This window comes from Ascidia mentula, chromosome 5, assembly GCF_947561715.1.
Source record: "Ascidia mentula chromosome 5, kaAscMent1.1, whole genome shotgun sequence".
Lineage (NCBI taxonomy): Eukaryota > Metazoa > Chordata > Ascidiacea > Phlebobranchia > Ascidiidae > Ascidia > Ascidia mentula.
In genome coordinates this window covers 18,856,038-18,870,151 of record NC_138570.1, presented here as the reverse complement: position 1 = coordinate 18,870,151, position 14,114 = coordinate 18,856,038, and the positions used below count along the sequence as shown (strand labels likewise).

At 37.8% G+C, this 14,114-nt stretch overlaps 3 protein-coding genes across 3 annotated transcripts; all 3 read left to right on the top strand.

Moving 5' to 3' along the window:
* Positions 1 to 2,785, top strand: LOC145903591 (uncharacterized). Its single transcript, XM_082991686.1, has one exon. The coding sequence runs from the start codon at positions 43 to 45 to the stop codon at positions 2,470 to 2,472; it is 2,430 nt and encodes an 809-aa protein (XP_082847812.1). The 5' UTR covers positions 1 to 42; the 3' UTR covers positions 2,473 to 2,785.
* Positions 2,786 to 7,232: 4,447 nt separating this feature from the next.
* On the top strand, positions 7,233 to 11,090 carry LOC145903590 (uncharacterized). Its single transcript, XM_082991685.1, has one exon. The coding sequence runs from the start codon at positions 7,253 to 7,255 to the stop codon at positions 10,160 to 10,162; it is 2,910 nt and encodes a 969-aa protein (XP_082847811.1). The 5' UTR covers positions 7,233 to 7,252; the 3' UTR covers positions 10,163 to 11,090.
* Positions 11,091 to 11,094: 4 nt separating this feature from the next.
* On the top strand, positions 11,095 to 14,110 carry LOC145903593 (uncharacterized). The gene has a single exon (XM_082991687.1). It carries the CDS (start codon positions 11,223 to 11,225, stop codon positions 13,359 to 13,361), a length of 2,139 nt encoding a protein of 712 aa, XP_082847813.1. The 5' UTR covers positions 11,095 to 11,222; the 3' UTR covers positions 13,362 to 14,110.
* Positions 14,111 to 14,114: the final 4 nt, after the last annotated feature.

Here is a 14,114-nt window from a genome sequence, read left to right as displayed (position 1 = left end):
AAACAGTTCTTGTATATTTGTGGTCATTTCCAACTGAACACTATGAGTGCAGAAACCTGCCTGGTACTATTGCTTGTAACCAGTGTTGCCTTGGTTGCTGCTGGACCCGAATGCATTAAGAACTGCTCCACTATGTCATCACATACTATTGAAAATACCCTGCACCCAATTTCTTGTACTATGGAGACAAAGCAGTGTAATGCCTTTTCAAATATATCCAGCCCACCAAGTCAGCCAAAAAAAGATTCTGAAAATACTGAAGCCTGGTATCTTTACCCGAGTAATGGAGTTGACCGAATTGCCCTTAATTTTACCTGGAAGAGAGCACACGAAGGTTCTGTGGTAAATCTGCAAGGATATTATTTTGCCATACTTGATAATAGTGGCAATGTACTGAAGGAGATGTACTACTGTATACACACTGTCATGGAATTCAACCTTCACGTATTTGCCAAATTTTATTATGACTGTTATGGCACTGAACCTTCAGATTACATAAAACCTGGATCAAGATTTAAAGTTTTCGTTGCTAGCTTGCCTGAGCCTGGCCCATCGTTGGAATTACATTCATTGAAATGGATGATAAATATACCTGGATGCAGTGACAAGCGTATGGCTAATGTTCAAGAATGCATTGATGAAAGATTATTAAGGTTTCGAGTCAAGCAATATGTGTGTCCCAATAGAACCATGTTGATTGACTACAATGTCCCAAAAGGTCATGGAATCACTGCAGACATCATTCTTTGTTATGCTGAGAAGTACAGATCAAGTTTTAATCTTTGTGAAATGGAAGAGGCATTACATGACTTACCCCTATCAGGCAACGGTACTTCTTTGGTTTTGCCTGAAAATTTTGACATCAAGGCAAATATATCAGTTCTGTTAAGAGGTTCTAATAGTAGACTCCAGTTAGCTTCATACATTAAGTTTAAATGCCAAGAAGATTCAAGTGTCCCCAATGAACCAAGTGTCCCCTATGAACCAAGTGAGCAAAGTCCTCTGCCCATCATAATTGCCTTGTGCACCTTATTGGCGTTGGCGATTGCTGTTGGTTTCTTCATTTTTATCAAACGAAGAAAAGTAAAACAATTTGTCGAGTCGTGTGGCCATGAGAAAGAAGAAGAGCCTGCAGTTCCCACTGACGACAAAATTACAAAAATTCTAAACTCTGAAATGGTGGTGGAATGTCAAACAATAAAAGAAGTAAGAACCGTCTGCATTACATTTGTTGAAGATCATGAAATGCATACTGATGTTCTCCATGCATTTGCATCCTTTCTGCAAAATGACCTTGGGTTCAAAGTAGTGTTTGAACTGTGGGAGCAAGAGGATATTTACAAGGATGCCTCAACTTGGATTGACAAAGCAGTAACAGAATCAGATAAGGTGATTGTTGTGTGGTCACCAAAGGCATTTGAAAGGTGGACTAGTTTTAATAAAGGTGACCATGAAACAGAGCAACAGGATTTGTTCACTCCCATCTTGAAGCAAATTCAAAAAGATCTTATGTTTGCAAAGAATAAAGGAAAATACTTTTTCACATTTTTTGACTACTGTTCTGAAAAGGACATCCCCGAAAAGTTCCGTGATATCACTTTCTGCCATTTCCGGCTCATGCAGCAGTTCAAAGAGCTTTACTTTCGCCTCATGGACAGAGAAATGTTTCAACCTGGGGCATGCATAAAGCTGAACAAAGTGGAACCCCAAAACTACTTCGACCAAAACATGAACAAATATGGCCTTGCTTTAAAGACTCGAATTGACAAAATGTGTCAACTGGTGAAGGATAATCCAAATTGGTACGAAGCAAAGTTGCCAACAACATTTGAAATAGAAGCATCTCCAAGTGAGCAGCGTAACAGTGACGAACTGCTTATGGTGAATATGTTAAGTGTTGCACCTCCACCTCCACTGTTTATTTCAGTGGAGGAAAGCCCACAGAAATTCCCAGCACAGCAAGCTCCAGTTGCAGAAGTTCCAATTGCTGTTGAGGAACCTCAAAGTCAACGGCAGCCAGTCGAAAATATTGAAAGTTATATGGCTCCAGATGATGGCGAATCAGTAGAACAGAATGCTCAACTAAAGGAGTTATTGCCAAAGAAAAAGTCCAAATATGCAGATGATAATCTTCGACTACATATTGCCCGAAGAGTTCCATGTGAAAATAATGAAGCTTCCAAACCATATGAGAGGGAATATCCTGTTCTAGCTCCTTTAAACAATCCCAAAAACAATCCAATTTCACCTCAAGATAGTGGGATTGAGACATTGAGTCCTCGTGCAGAGTCGGCGATGAGTGATTGTTCAATTCACGCTTCCTCGTTTCATTTTGATGACGATGACATCGACGAGTGTGTTCGTGTCGGAGAATCAGCGCAAACACCAGAACTTGCCCCCATCGACCTCACAAACGATCCATGGAAGTCTTTAGCTTCGTTTAACTTGCAACATGAAACAGAAGCCGTATAGCATCTTCTATGAACACATTAATGTCAAATTCGTTTTATGGGAGCATATTTTAGCAATATTATTTATCCCAGAACAAAACTTTGGGATAAATATCAATAATATAGATCTGACCATCATGTTGTACAATTTGTTATTGCCAAATTTTAAATTTCTTTGTTTTGTTGTAGAGCAATGCACTTTTTTGTTGATGTAACAATTGTCCTTTATCTTTGGTTTGCTTTTGTTTCTGCTGTTGCTTTACCTAGCGTCTTAGCGAGCCATCTGTTTATTTTTAAACTTTTTTCACCATAAGTTCCATTATTGCCAATATTTTGTCTGTCATTTTAACAAAACTTGTAAATACTAAATACTTGTTTTTTTTTTGTTAATTATCCAAGCTCTACTAACTTATTTTTTGGTGCCTATACAGTATTGTGAGTGAGTAATGAGCAATATCGTTTCTAAAATCATAAAAATCGCCATGATATTCGGATTACACATTGGTAATGTATGTAATTTGCCTCATTAATTTGATGTGGATCTTCAGAAATGTCCGTTTTAATTATGTCTTTTGTCTCAACCACTAATCGATTGGAAACTCTGAGAACCCATTGAATGACGAGTTCCACGCTCTTCTTAAACATTCACCATGACTTTTTCATCTCTCTGGTGTATTTTGTTGCGGTTTCACAGGCAAACTATCACAAAATGCCCCCATTTGTTGAAACGTTATCGTGCATGAAGCTACTAATTATTGAGCATTACAAGAAATGTTCTCCGCCGACTAACAACAAGCTTATTTCGTCACAGATCGTGGCTTTATAATGGTGGCAACGCGACGACTTCCTTGGCAGAGCGAAGTATAATTGATAAGGCTGGACCGTTGCACGCTTCAAACACGAAAACGCGTTGGCGTCCTCTTTCCGCCTCGCCTCCTGCAATCCGCCTTTTAGACATTCTTCTGTTGAGTTATCAACACAATAGTTTCGAAAACGACGGGTTGTCACGCAATGGGGTAGAAACAATCGACCGCAAATCACCGTAATTGACCAGTTTGTGCCTCTGTCCTTCCTTCTTCTCATGCCTTTTACTGCGTTGTCTTCCTTCGGTTTAATTAAATTTCAAACAGCTTTAAATGTGATTTGTATGAATGACGGGATTCGCGTAGGATTTCGTGGTTAAGCAAAATAGCCTAATTTCCTCTTGAGGAAATAAGAGGTCTGATTGACCCACTCGAAGAGGCGTTCCAAAACCTTCTGCGCATTTCTTTGCGCTTGTTGTTTTTAGCGTGTGCTGAATTATAGGAAACTAAAGCAATTAAGTAACTGTAACCACATGCGTTTTGGTTTTCATTAACACAACACAGTGATTCTTGCAAGAGCTACGCGCATAATGGCCACTGTTGGGACCTAATCGGTCTCAAACAGCTTGTTGACTTACTACGATCATGCCAGCTGAATAGCCGAGCAGGACTTCCACGTTTTATAGAACGACCGTTAACTGTTGACTACGAACTTCCAGTGCGTGTATTTTCAGCAATAGATCAAAAGGTCACGTGTTGTAGTTAAAACGACAAAGTCCGCACACACATGCAATGTGGCTAATAATCGTTCGTGGGTAAAATGGATAAACGGGAGGTAACAAAGGAATGTTGAAGCACTCTCCTTGTCTAAATCTTGTTTTGCCAGCTCGCACAACAATGGTTCAGATTGTGTGCCCGCGGCACGGTTGGTTAACCGAGCGTTATTTAGCGGTTATGAACCTACACGAAAAATCGACGAAGCCCAAAGCAAGTAGGAATTGTTCGTCAATCTACTGTAACGAAGCTGAACGTGGGTGGAATCGTGCCTTGCACACGAAAGTCAATTGCTTCCTTCGCACCCCTGAAATTCCACGAATAGTTGCAAAGTTCCGTTGTACGTTCTTGGCAATTATTAAACAGGGTTTCACGCTTACTAATGGCTTGTTTGCAGTCAGAAACAGGAAAACATATAAGAGGGCAAGATTTTGCCTCAACTAGATGTTACGTTGTACAGATTTCGCTGTACGTGGAATGTAAAACCATAACTCGATCCACATCCAGTCTGACATATTGATACCGAAAATACAATTCACTATCTTCCAAAAGATGAACATCTCGTTGATGCTATGGCGTATAAAAAGGGTACAAAACACAGGTGAAAAAGTTCGCGAAACTTCAAAAGAACACAAGTTAGTGTTGTTTTGTCTTTGATGTATGTTAACTTTCCTTCAGTTAAGATATAAATTAATACAAGTTGTGGGTGAACGAATGTGACACAACAGCAAGAAAAATAATTGTTTTGGGCCCTTTATATGAATGAGTGACCCTAAATATAGGCAGAGGACCGCAACACAACAACCAACACGTGAATTGAGTTTTCTGGTTTCTAACAGACGTTGTGAAAGTAATTGACTGACACAATAAGGAAATGATTGAATGCTTCTTTGTTTCAACCAACTCAGACAGTTTCCTTGTTGCAAATTATACACCGTTATGTTAAATACAAGCAGGCGCAGCGAACAAGAATTGCGTTTGATAATTATACGTGGTTCGGATGTATGTAAAATGTTGCCCCGTTACAACCACCATTAAACGGGCACAAAACCTAAACTTCGTCACAAAAAGATGCAAGAAAACAATGGGTAACCGAGCGTAGTTACAAGATTTCGCGAACGTTAAAAACTCTCGAAGACGTTTCGATCGCTGTTTGTCATTTGACGTCACATCCTGGTCGGTCTGTGTGCTAACATCACGAAAGTAACGCATCCACTCGGAAACAACCCTTTCGTCACTGACCAATGACGTCACCGTGTTTTCGGGTAAAAACCTTGTTTTTGTTTTTTAACACTATGGGGGGCATAAAATATTCAAAAATTTAGTATTCATTGCTTCCAAATATCTTTCGGTTTTTATGTCTTGACAACAACAGAAACCTTGAATTTAGCAAGCAACTGTATACATTTCGTGATTAAAAGTTTTTTGAAAGTGCAGCGGATAAACACAAGTCTAGCCGCAATTGCGTTCATGCCTTTTTTTCCTTTTACACTTGCTTTGCTGTTGTATAGACGTGTCATGTGATCAATCATTTTATACCGATGTGAATTTGCATATTCGAATGAGTATATGAGTTTACCAGTCAAAATATTCTATTACATGTTCAAGACACTGCTCTCATCGCTGAGACGCACCAAGCTATTCGGAAACATTTATTCCCAGAAGCCTATAATAATCAACTGTTCATTCGGATGAAATATGCCTGTGATAATCTCAGAGTGATGGTTGGGAAACATTAAGACAATTACATTGGAAATTTAACCTCCCACAGAAACATTGCGCCTAAGCGAACAGGATCATTGCAGTGTTGGAAACCATTCCAATCTCCGAAAAAGCTTTGTATGTAAACTTTGTTTACAGGTTTAAGTGTGGAAAATACTTCCACATTGTGGTGTTTGTGTATTCGCCGCCATGCGTTGGGTTCCAAACGTGGGCATACAAACAAGTTGCACCCAGTTTTGTACCAAATGTCTTCTGTCACCACAAGTGGAAGTCTTGCTTGGCTTTTCAGCTGGCAAGATCATTGCAGATTGCACATAAACTTCACCATAAGGTCGGAACTGTAGCTTGTCCAAGGGTTTGTCGCCACAATATTAAGTCTTTGCCTGTTTATGTATAACCGCCAATTTCTCAAAAATATATTGCACTATCGGATACCAAGCAGTTCCGTTTGGCCATAGTTCGTCGTCTCTGTTGTTCGGTACCTAGTATAGGGTACCCTGCAGATCGACGTTGACCGAAAGGTACCACAAAGTGGAGACTAATGTGCCTGCTAGCGTGAAAGCTAGCACAGTGCCACTCAACGGCTGCACTGATGAGACTATACAGGTCGAAACAGTGCGTGTACACACGTCTGCAGCTTTGCAATATTGAAAATAATTTTCTGCGGTGGCAGTTACAGAAAATGCTGGAAAACGCAAAATAAGAGTTGTTTACCATTACCATAATTGGAAATATAAAGAAGAATTCTTAACTAGAATCGAAACTATTGCATGTGATACTCGAAACTTTTTTTGCAATGCGCATACTTTCGCAGATCATACACATAACGCTAGAGGGAAGAAACTAGGCAGTAAGTTAAAAAGGTTGTAGTGCTGCGGCGCATGCAAATATTTCCAAAGTGACCTTATTTTATACTTGCTTTAACAAGCGCACCAGTTTGTTTAATTAGAAATTTAAAGTAACTCCTTATTCATCAGATAATTTGCCCAATTTTACAGTAAAATAATGCTTGAAAAGAAAATAAATAAAAAAAAAGAAATGTATTTGCTGAAACAAAATAACTGGGAATATTGTAGGTATTCAACATTTTTGATCAATAAACATGGTTACACTAATCGGGATTAATTTTAAAAACATTTAGCACACGGGAAATTCCCTACTTGTATGCTAATTATGTGTTGAAGAATTCCAAGTACTGAGTCTCGAGTTTCGAGTGCGTAGTTTCGTTCTTGTGACGACTGACGACTCAGAAGTTTCATACAGTGAAGGAAGGAAGTGTGGCCTGGTGTAGTAACGAAAGGCAAAACAACAGTTTCACCAGGAACATGCAAAAAAGGCAGACCCTGTGAAAGTTTGCCGAAGCGAAGCATTTTTTTTTGCTGTAATCTTACCAATTTATCTTCGCTTGGCATGAATGTTGTTGGTATTAGCCTACCTACAGTAAATCTTTTTTTTTAATGTTTGTTGATTTCCACAGATAAAATTATGTTAATTGTGTAAGAAATGTGTTTTGTAAAAACCACTGCCATTTTCATACTGCTGCTTGCCTTGCTCTTCTTGCCTACAAAAGCCAGCATAAGTTGTTCAACTGTTTCTCAAAGTTTATATGAAACAAGCACTCACTCAATAAATTGCACTGTCCGGAAGAACATTAGCCAGTGCAGCAAACTAAACAAATACCAAATCTCTAAGCCACAAAAACTTTCTGTGCTGCCTTTTACTCAGGATCACAAAAGTCTTCGATTAATTTCCCTAAATGTTACATGGAAACCGCCAGACGACGCGACCATAAAGTACTTGCGGGGATTCAAGATAAGTTACAAATGCATCAAAGGATCATGTGGCTCGAACACGGTGGTTTACTGCATAGAAACCCCTTTGGATCACAGCCAACATGTCCTGGGAGAGTTTAATTACCAACTTAATGGTGAAAATGTGATGATATCACCAGGGGATGTCATTGAATTAACTGTCACCAGCCTTTCCCATTCTACAGACTCTACATCCAGTGCTGTAAGTCAAGTTGTTTCAATCAACTGTAAATCTCTTGCTAACGGTGAAGCCTCTGCTTGCCTGCATGTCACAGTTAAAGAGGATTTGTGCAAAAGCAATGCCTTTTTTGTGAAATACCACTTCCCTGTGTTTTTTACCGAAAGGCGACTGTATATAAGATGGAATTCTTCTTTAATCAGAGTTTTCAGTGAATCTACATTGAATTCTGATAATATGATTGAGGTCTCATTTAATGAAGAGGAAATTAAAACTAAAGGACTCATAGAGTTTGAGCTGTCTGGATTCTACAAAGGACATAAAATCTCCGATGTAAAAAGTGTTAATTTTAGTGAATGCTCCACAGAACTGGTAACATTTTATCCTGAGCAAAACAGAAATACAGATAATGTGACTGTAATAACGGTTGCAGTCTGCATTGCTGTAATACTTGTTGCAGTTTTGATATGTTTTTCAATTGCCAGAAGAAGAAGTTTGCCTTTTTGCAACAAATTTTGTCCCAAAATGGTAATGGAATGTTTAGCTTTAAAACAAGATCCATCAAGTGTTTGTATCAGTCCAATTGATGATCCCACAGTAATTGCAAACGCCCCGCAACTGGAAAAAGCTGGATTGCCTCGCATAAAATTGTTACTTGTGTTTGTTGCCGACCATCCAATGCACAAGGATGTAGTTTTGAGGTTTGCCTCCTATCTTCAACATGACCTGGGGTTTGAAGTTGTCTTTGAACTTTGGGAGCAAGATGAAATCTACAAAGATTGCACTTCTTGGATGGAGAAGGTTATGAATCTTGCTGACAAGTGGTTGATCATTTGGTCACCGGAAGCCAACCGGAGATGGATGAAGTGTGCAACTTCTGAATGTCTTGAACATGATGTATTTACGCCGATGCTGAAAAGAGTTAAAAAGGACTTGTTTTATCATAAAAACAAGGACCGGTATTATTTTGCGTACTTTGACTATTGTAGCAATGAAGATGTCTCCTCTGTTTTCCGCGAGTTATCATTATGTACCTTTAATCTTATGGAGGATTTCAAGTCCCTTTACTTCCAATTACATGGAATGTCAATGTACCAGCCCGGTGCTGAAATTCACCAGGAAAAAGTGGAATTTGCAACGTATGGGAAACCAGAAGTTACCAAATATGGGCCAGCCCTCAAGCAAGCTATTTTGTGCATGTTGAAGCTTGCTAAGGAAGATAGAGAATGGCATATGTCCAAACCTTTACCCATAGCAGTTAAACAATCTCTTCCATATAATGACAAAGAAATTGTCCTAGAAAATTTTTTGTCAATTGAATCACCACCACCTCTGGAAAATTTCACTACTAACATACTGGGAAATAAATATATACATAGTAATGCTCATGTTCATCCTTTGCCACCAGTGGTAAACGACAATAAATCAAACCCATTTGTTACTCAGGAAACTTGTCAAAACTTAGCAGTAGAAGAAAGATGTTTTCCCGTTGAAACAAGTTTTGAGCCCTACAACAAAGAAGCGAAAAGTGTAAAGTTCGACACAAAAATTCAAACTCATGACATCACTGATGATTTTCCTCAAACAAACGTGGGCTCGATGGAATATTATGATGATGTAGGGATCATGGAAAAAAATAAATGTGCCGCAGAATGTTCCATGGAAACATCAACCGCGGCAACAGATTCATTTCAGAGTGTTGAAATTAGTGAATTTTCCAGTGACTTTCCTTCCACCAGCGTGAGTAATTTCAAAACAACGCAAAGTTGCAGTTTAATAGTTGCTGAACATAGCAAGCTTCCAGCTAAAGAATTGAAAATCAAAGAAACTTCCCAGCCATTCAGCAACGTCAATGGTGAACCAAATCACAAAGGTGTACTAAGTATGACTGAGAATTCCATCAAAGATTCATTCCAGAGCTTAGAAATCAGTCAGTTTTCTGATGACCCACTTTCCGCATTTTCAGGAAGTACTAAAAATATTCAAGAAGACGAACAAAACTCAATTGAAATAAGTTTGGAATCAAGTTACACACGCGATGCAAGCAGGTTTATAGATAGAGTTGATATCAATCAAGGTGCACCATGCTATGATGGAACTAAATACACCGTATCTGTAAGACCAAAATTACGACCGAATCGATATCCATGTGAGAACATAGAACCTGCAATTGTGAGTCATGAATTGGTCCCACCGTTGGAAGATGTGAATCAGCAAAAATCCTCATTTAAACTCCCGGATGTTTCATTTGGATATAAACAGTCCATTCACCCGGAGTCATTTCACTTTGATGAAGATGAAAATAATGTTGGAATAAGTGATTCAAATGATGCTGATGATGCGGAAGTGCACGAAGTTGTCATTGCTCCTTTGGATTTGGAAGGCGACCCTTGGAAGTCGCTGGCATCAATAAACAAATTTTAACTATTTTTCTGTTATTTTCTGAACTTATTTGCATTAAGTTCTAAGCAAAAGGTTTTTTGTATCGTTAGATTTCTTAAAATTATAAAATTTGACTCTTTGAAATAATATCATGTTAAAATGCATCAGTTGACCTTTTCTGTTGATTTTTACAAATATGGAAACAGTGTCATTTCCAAAAAAAGTTTTATTTCTTAACTTCAGGATTGGTTATTTCTTTGTCAGAATTTGTGTGCCACATGATGCTGCCTCATTTGCATAAAATAAATTTTTATCTGGCTCTGTGCAAACAATGGCCAATTTAACTGCATTGATCGCCTACTGTTTGCCTTGTCAATACTGTAACTCTATTACCATGTGCTTTGTTGGGCAATCAGGCGTTCATTCCCAAAACAGAATAATGTCACAATAGTTGGATGTTTGTCTCTGTCTTCTTGACAAACCTTGCTTTGCAGTGTTCCTATTTTCTTAACCCAAAAATGAGGCAAAATTTGTGTATTTTTATTTGTTCTTACAGTTGCTTAAGAGATTTAAGTGTTTTGTATGCTGTGAAATGTGGTTTGCAGCTGGGTGTAAGTATTTCAGCAATCTGATTACTGCTGTAGTGAGGGTAATGTTGACAATTTATCTTTATGTTGTGCAATGTAGACATTTGTGTTGGAATTGCAATGAAATTTTGTTTTTGTCCCAAATCTGTTACAACTCGTACTATTGTGTCCGTGCCAAATATCATCCTATTTTTTTTAAGTATTTTAGTTCAAAATTTTAACGTTTTTTCATAGTTGTTATATTTTATTGTGACAACCTGTGCCTAAATTGCTCCAATCATAGACAAATGTGATTTACTGTTAGAAATATTGCAGTGTTTATTGCCTATGTTCATCTCCCTCGTTTTAACTCAGTTTCATTGATTACAATCAATTTTTTTTAGGTTGAATTGTTCACCATCTCTTAGGTTTTGTTTAATAAATACTGAATACTTGGAGACTATGGATAATAGACACGGACCTTTTCGAGTTACCCCATCAAAGTGGATGACAACAGTTTCTCGAACGCTGACAATATGAAGCTATGCAAAATGCACAGGATTATTACTGCTCTGCTTGCATGTATGACTGTTTGTTGTGCAAGTAAACAATGCCCAACAAATTGTTCTGTTTGGTCGATTAATGTTGAGGACAGCAGAAGAAAGCATTTTGTGGAGTGCTTGGTTACCAAACAATCTTGCCGGCCAAATAATAAAGATTCAATCATCAAAGTCACAGAGGCAAAGATTTTCGAGCTTGTTTGGAAAACAGGTTTGAATGGAAAACAAATTTTGCTTCACATTGAATTTCATCCAACTGAAGATAACCTGGTTGAATTCCTCACTGGGTACAAAATAAATATTTTTCCCATGTTTGTAGCAGACAAATACAAACGAACAAGACATAATTTTACCACTAACTTTTGCCTTACTCACGATGTGGATTTTAAAAAACACGCTAAAATGTTCTTTACGTATGATTGTTTTGGAATGTTTGAACCTCATGAAATTGATCCGGGAGACAAGTTCAAGGTGCAAATTTACAACTATCCAGATTTAGCAAAAGAAGCAAGTTCAGAAATTCAAATTCCTAAGTGTGCATCTGGGAAATTTGAAAAGCATCCACTTTGTGTGGAAGAAAACAAGTTTAATGTGACGATAAAATACATTTGCAGTGAGAACGCAGTTTATGTTTCCTATGCACTACCACCAAAGTTTGGGCACATTACGTCCATTGTACTTCATGCAATCGGGAACAATTATATTAGAAATGTTACCGGTTTGTTGGTTCCACTCAATGGAACTGAAAAAGTGGCATTTTCATCTGAGGATATGAGGGAAAATTACACTTTGATTGTTTACGCCAATGAAAGATTTGATATGAAAAGGACATTGGAAGTTTCATTCCAAGATTGTCTGAATCGCTCTGAAGCAGAAGAAAATTTGCGTCTGCTTAGTCTTGGACTCTCTCTATGTTTTGTATTAGTTTTCATAGGAGTAGTAATTGTATGCAGCACTCGACCACGAAAACAATATGAATTGGACTTTCGCTTGCCTGTTATTGACAACACCGATTTAGCTCTAGATAATATTTCACTTGTTAATAGAAAAAAACTTTTATTAATTTATATGGATGACAATCCACTTCATTTGAATCTTGGCAAAGTTTTTGCAGATTATTTGGAAGAAGATTTGAACTTTGACATCCTAACTCCATTAAAGAACTTCTCTGTTGTCTGTCAAAGTATTGAAAAATGGACATGTAAAGCCCTTGAGGAAGCACATAAGGTCATCATAATTTCATCCCCAATTATGGACAGAATATTTGAAGCTACTTGGAATGATAAACATCTGGAAGAGTCAATATCTTTTCTACATTCTATTTCTGTGACTGTTGTTAAGGAAGCGATCTTTATGCCACCTGGACAGAACAAATTCTACTACTGCTCATTTGGGGAGAGCAAAATGCGTCCCATTGCATTGAATAACTTGGAGATTTGGAAAATAGGAACGGACCTGAAAAACTTTTTGCAACTTTACTTCCGCCTTGTGGGTATTGAGCAGTATAACTACGGAAAGACAGTTACTAACACTAAAATAACCAAATACAGTGAACCTAATGTCACAACACATGGGGGATCTTTATTGTCAGCAATTAAAGATTTGCAGAATACCATAAAGGATGTCAGAACCCACACGTGTGATAGAAACTCGTATGAAGACTCTGGTTTCTACAGCCCAAGTATTGAACCTTTAATAGATCAACCAACTAACAAGGAACCACACATACATGCATGCAATACCGTCACAACTTCTACAAATTCAGAGTTAAACTATGTCCCAAAAGGCAAAGCATTAAATACAGACACACATAGTTTGGAGCTGAAAGTTGAGCTGCCTGAGATCGAAGGTCTCGCAGCTCAAAGCTCCTTCATTGCTCACAGTTCAACTTCTGCTTCTGATCAGCAAGACTTACATTCCACCTCACAAAGTAGTTTCAAACTGTCTATATTTAGTGAATGCCATGAAAGCGATTGTGAATCCCAGGCAATCTTTAAAGAAGTTCCTGAAGACACTCAATCTACACTGGACAGCCTTAATAAAGATTCTGAACTACTTGTCACCCAAGACATGTTAAACAGCTTAAATGATGCAACAATGTTATTATCCCATTGAAGATATGTGTTTTAGTATTTCAATATAGTCTGAAAACACACTTCTCTGTGAAAGTGTTATGAAAACCCAACCAAATATTAAATGTGCTCTATTGTGCATTCCTGTAAGTTCACTATAAATGTTATGGATCTATTATTTTCCGTGGATGTCTCGTTGTGCAGTATTGTTGTATCATGTTTAAGTTCAATGTCATTGCTCTGTGATAATGAATAAATATTCCAGCTTCACCAGAACAAATGTTCTTGACAGAATTGAACTGCAAAGCTCTGCTTCCTGTTTTTTGTTCTCCTTTTTTCCACGTAACAAGTGAACAAAGAGCTGAATTGACAAAACTTGACCTCACCCAAAAATTTCAAGCCACAGTGGCAGTGAGAAAGTGCCACACCTTTAAGACTAACGTGATCATTGTTCACCACTGTTGTGTAAAGCAGTAACTGTTAAATGTGAAGGACTGTTTTTTCATCCCCATTCCTGTGCTGCAGTGACTTTTGTGTGGTCTCATATTGAAGATACAAGTATGTATTGTTGTTCGTCCTTTGGGATTGTGCATTTATTTGCTGTTAAACTGTTTTACTTGAATATTCATATAAATGTTTTTGTTTTCAGTGTGTGTTATTTTGTTCATATTGCTGTGATGTCTGAATGAACCTTGAAAGTATCAAATTGGTGTTTTTTTAACTTCCGAATTGCCAAATAGTGCTTTTTTTTTTCTTTGCCATTGTTTTTTCTAATTTAGATTGTGTTTTTCAGGTA

Excerpts from the sequence above, each read along its gene's own strand:
- LOC145903593 (XM_082991687.1), top strand. The coding sequence starts at position 11,223 with ATGAAGCTATGCAAAATGCACAGGATTATTACTGCTCTGCTTGCATGT.
- LOC145903591 (XM_082991686.1), top strand. The coding sequence starts at position 43 with ATGAGTGCAGAAACCTGCCTGGTACTATTGCTTGTAACCAGTGTTGCC.
- LOC145903590 (XM_082991685.1), top strand. The coding sequence starts at position 7,253 with ATGTGTTTTGTAAAAACCACTGCCATTTTCATACTGCTGCTTGCCTTG.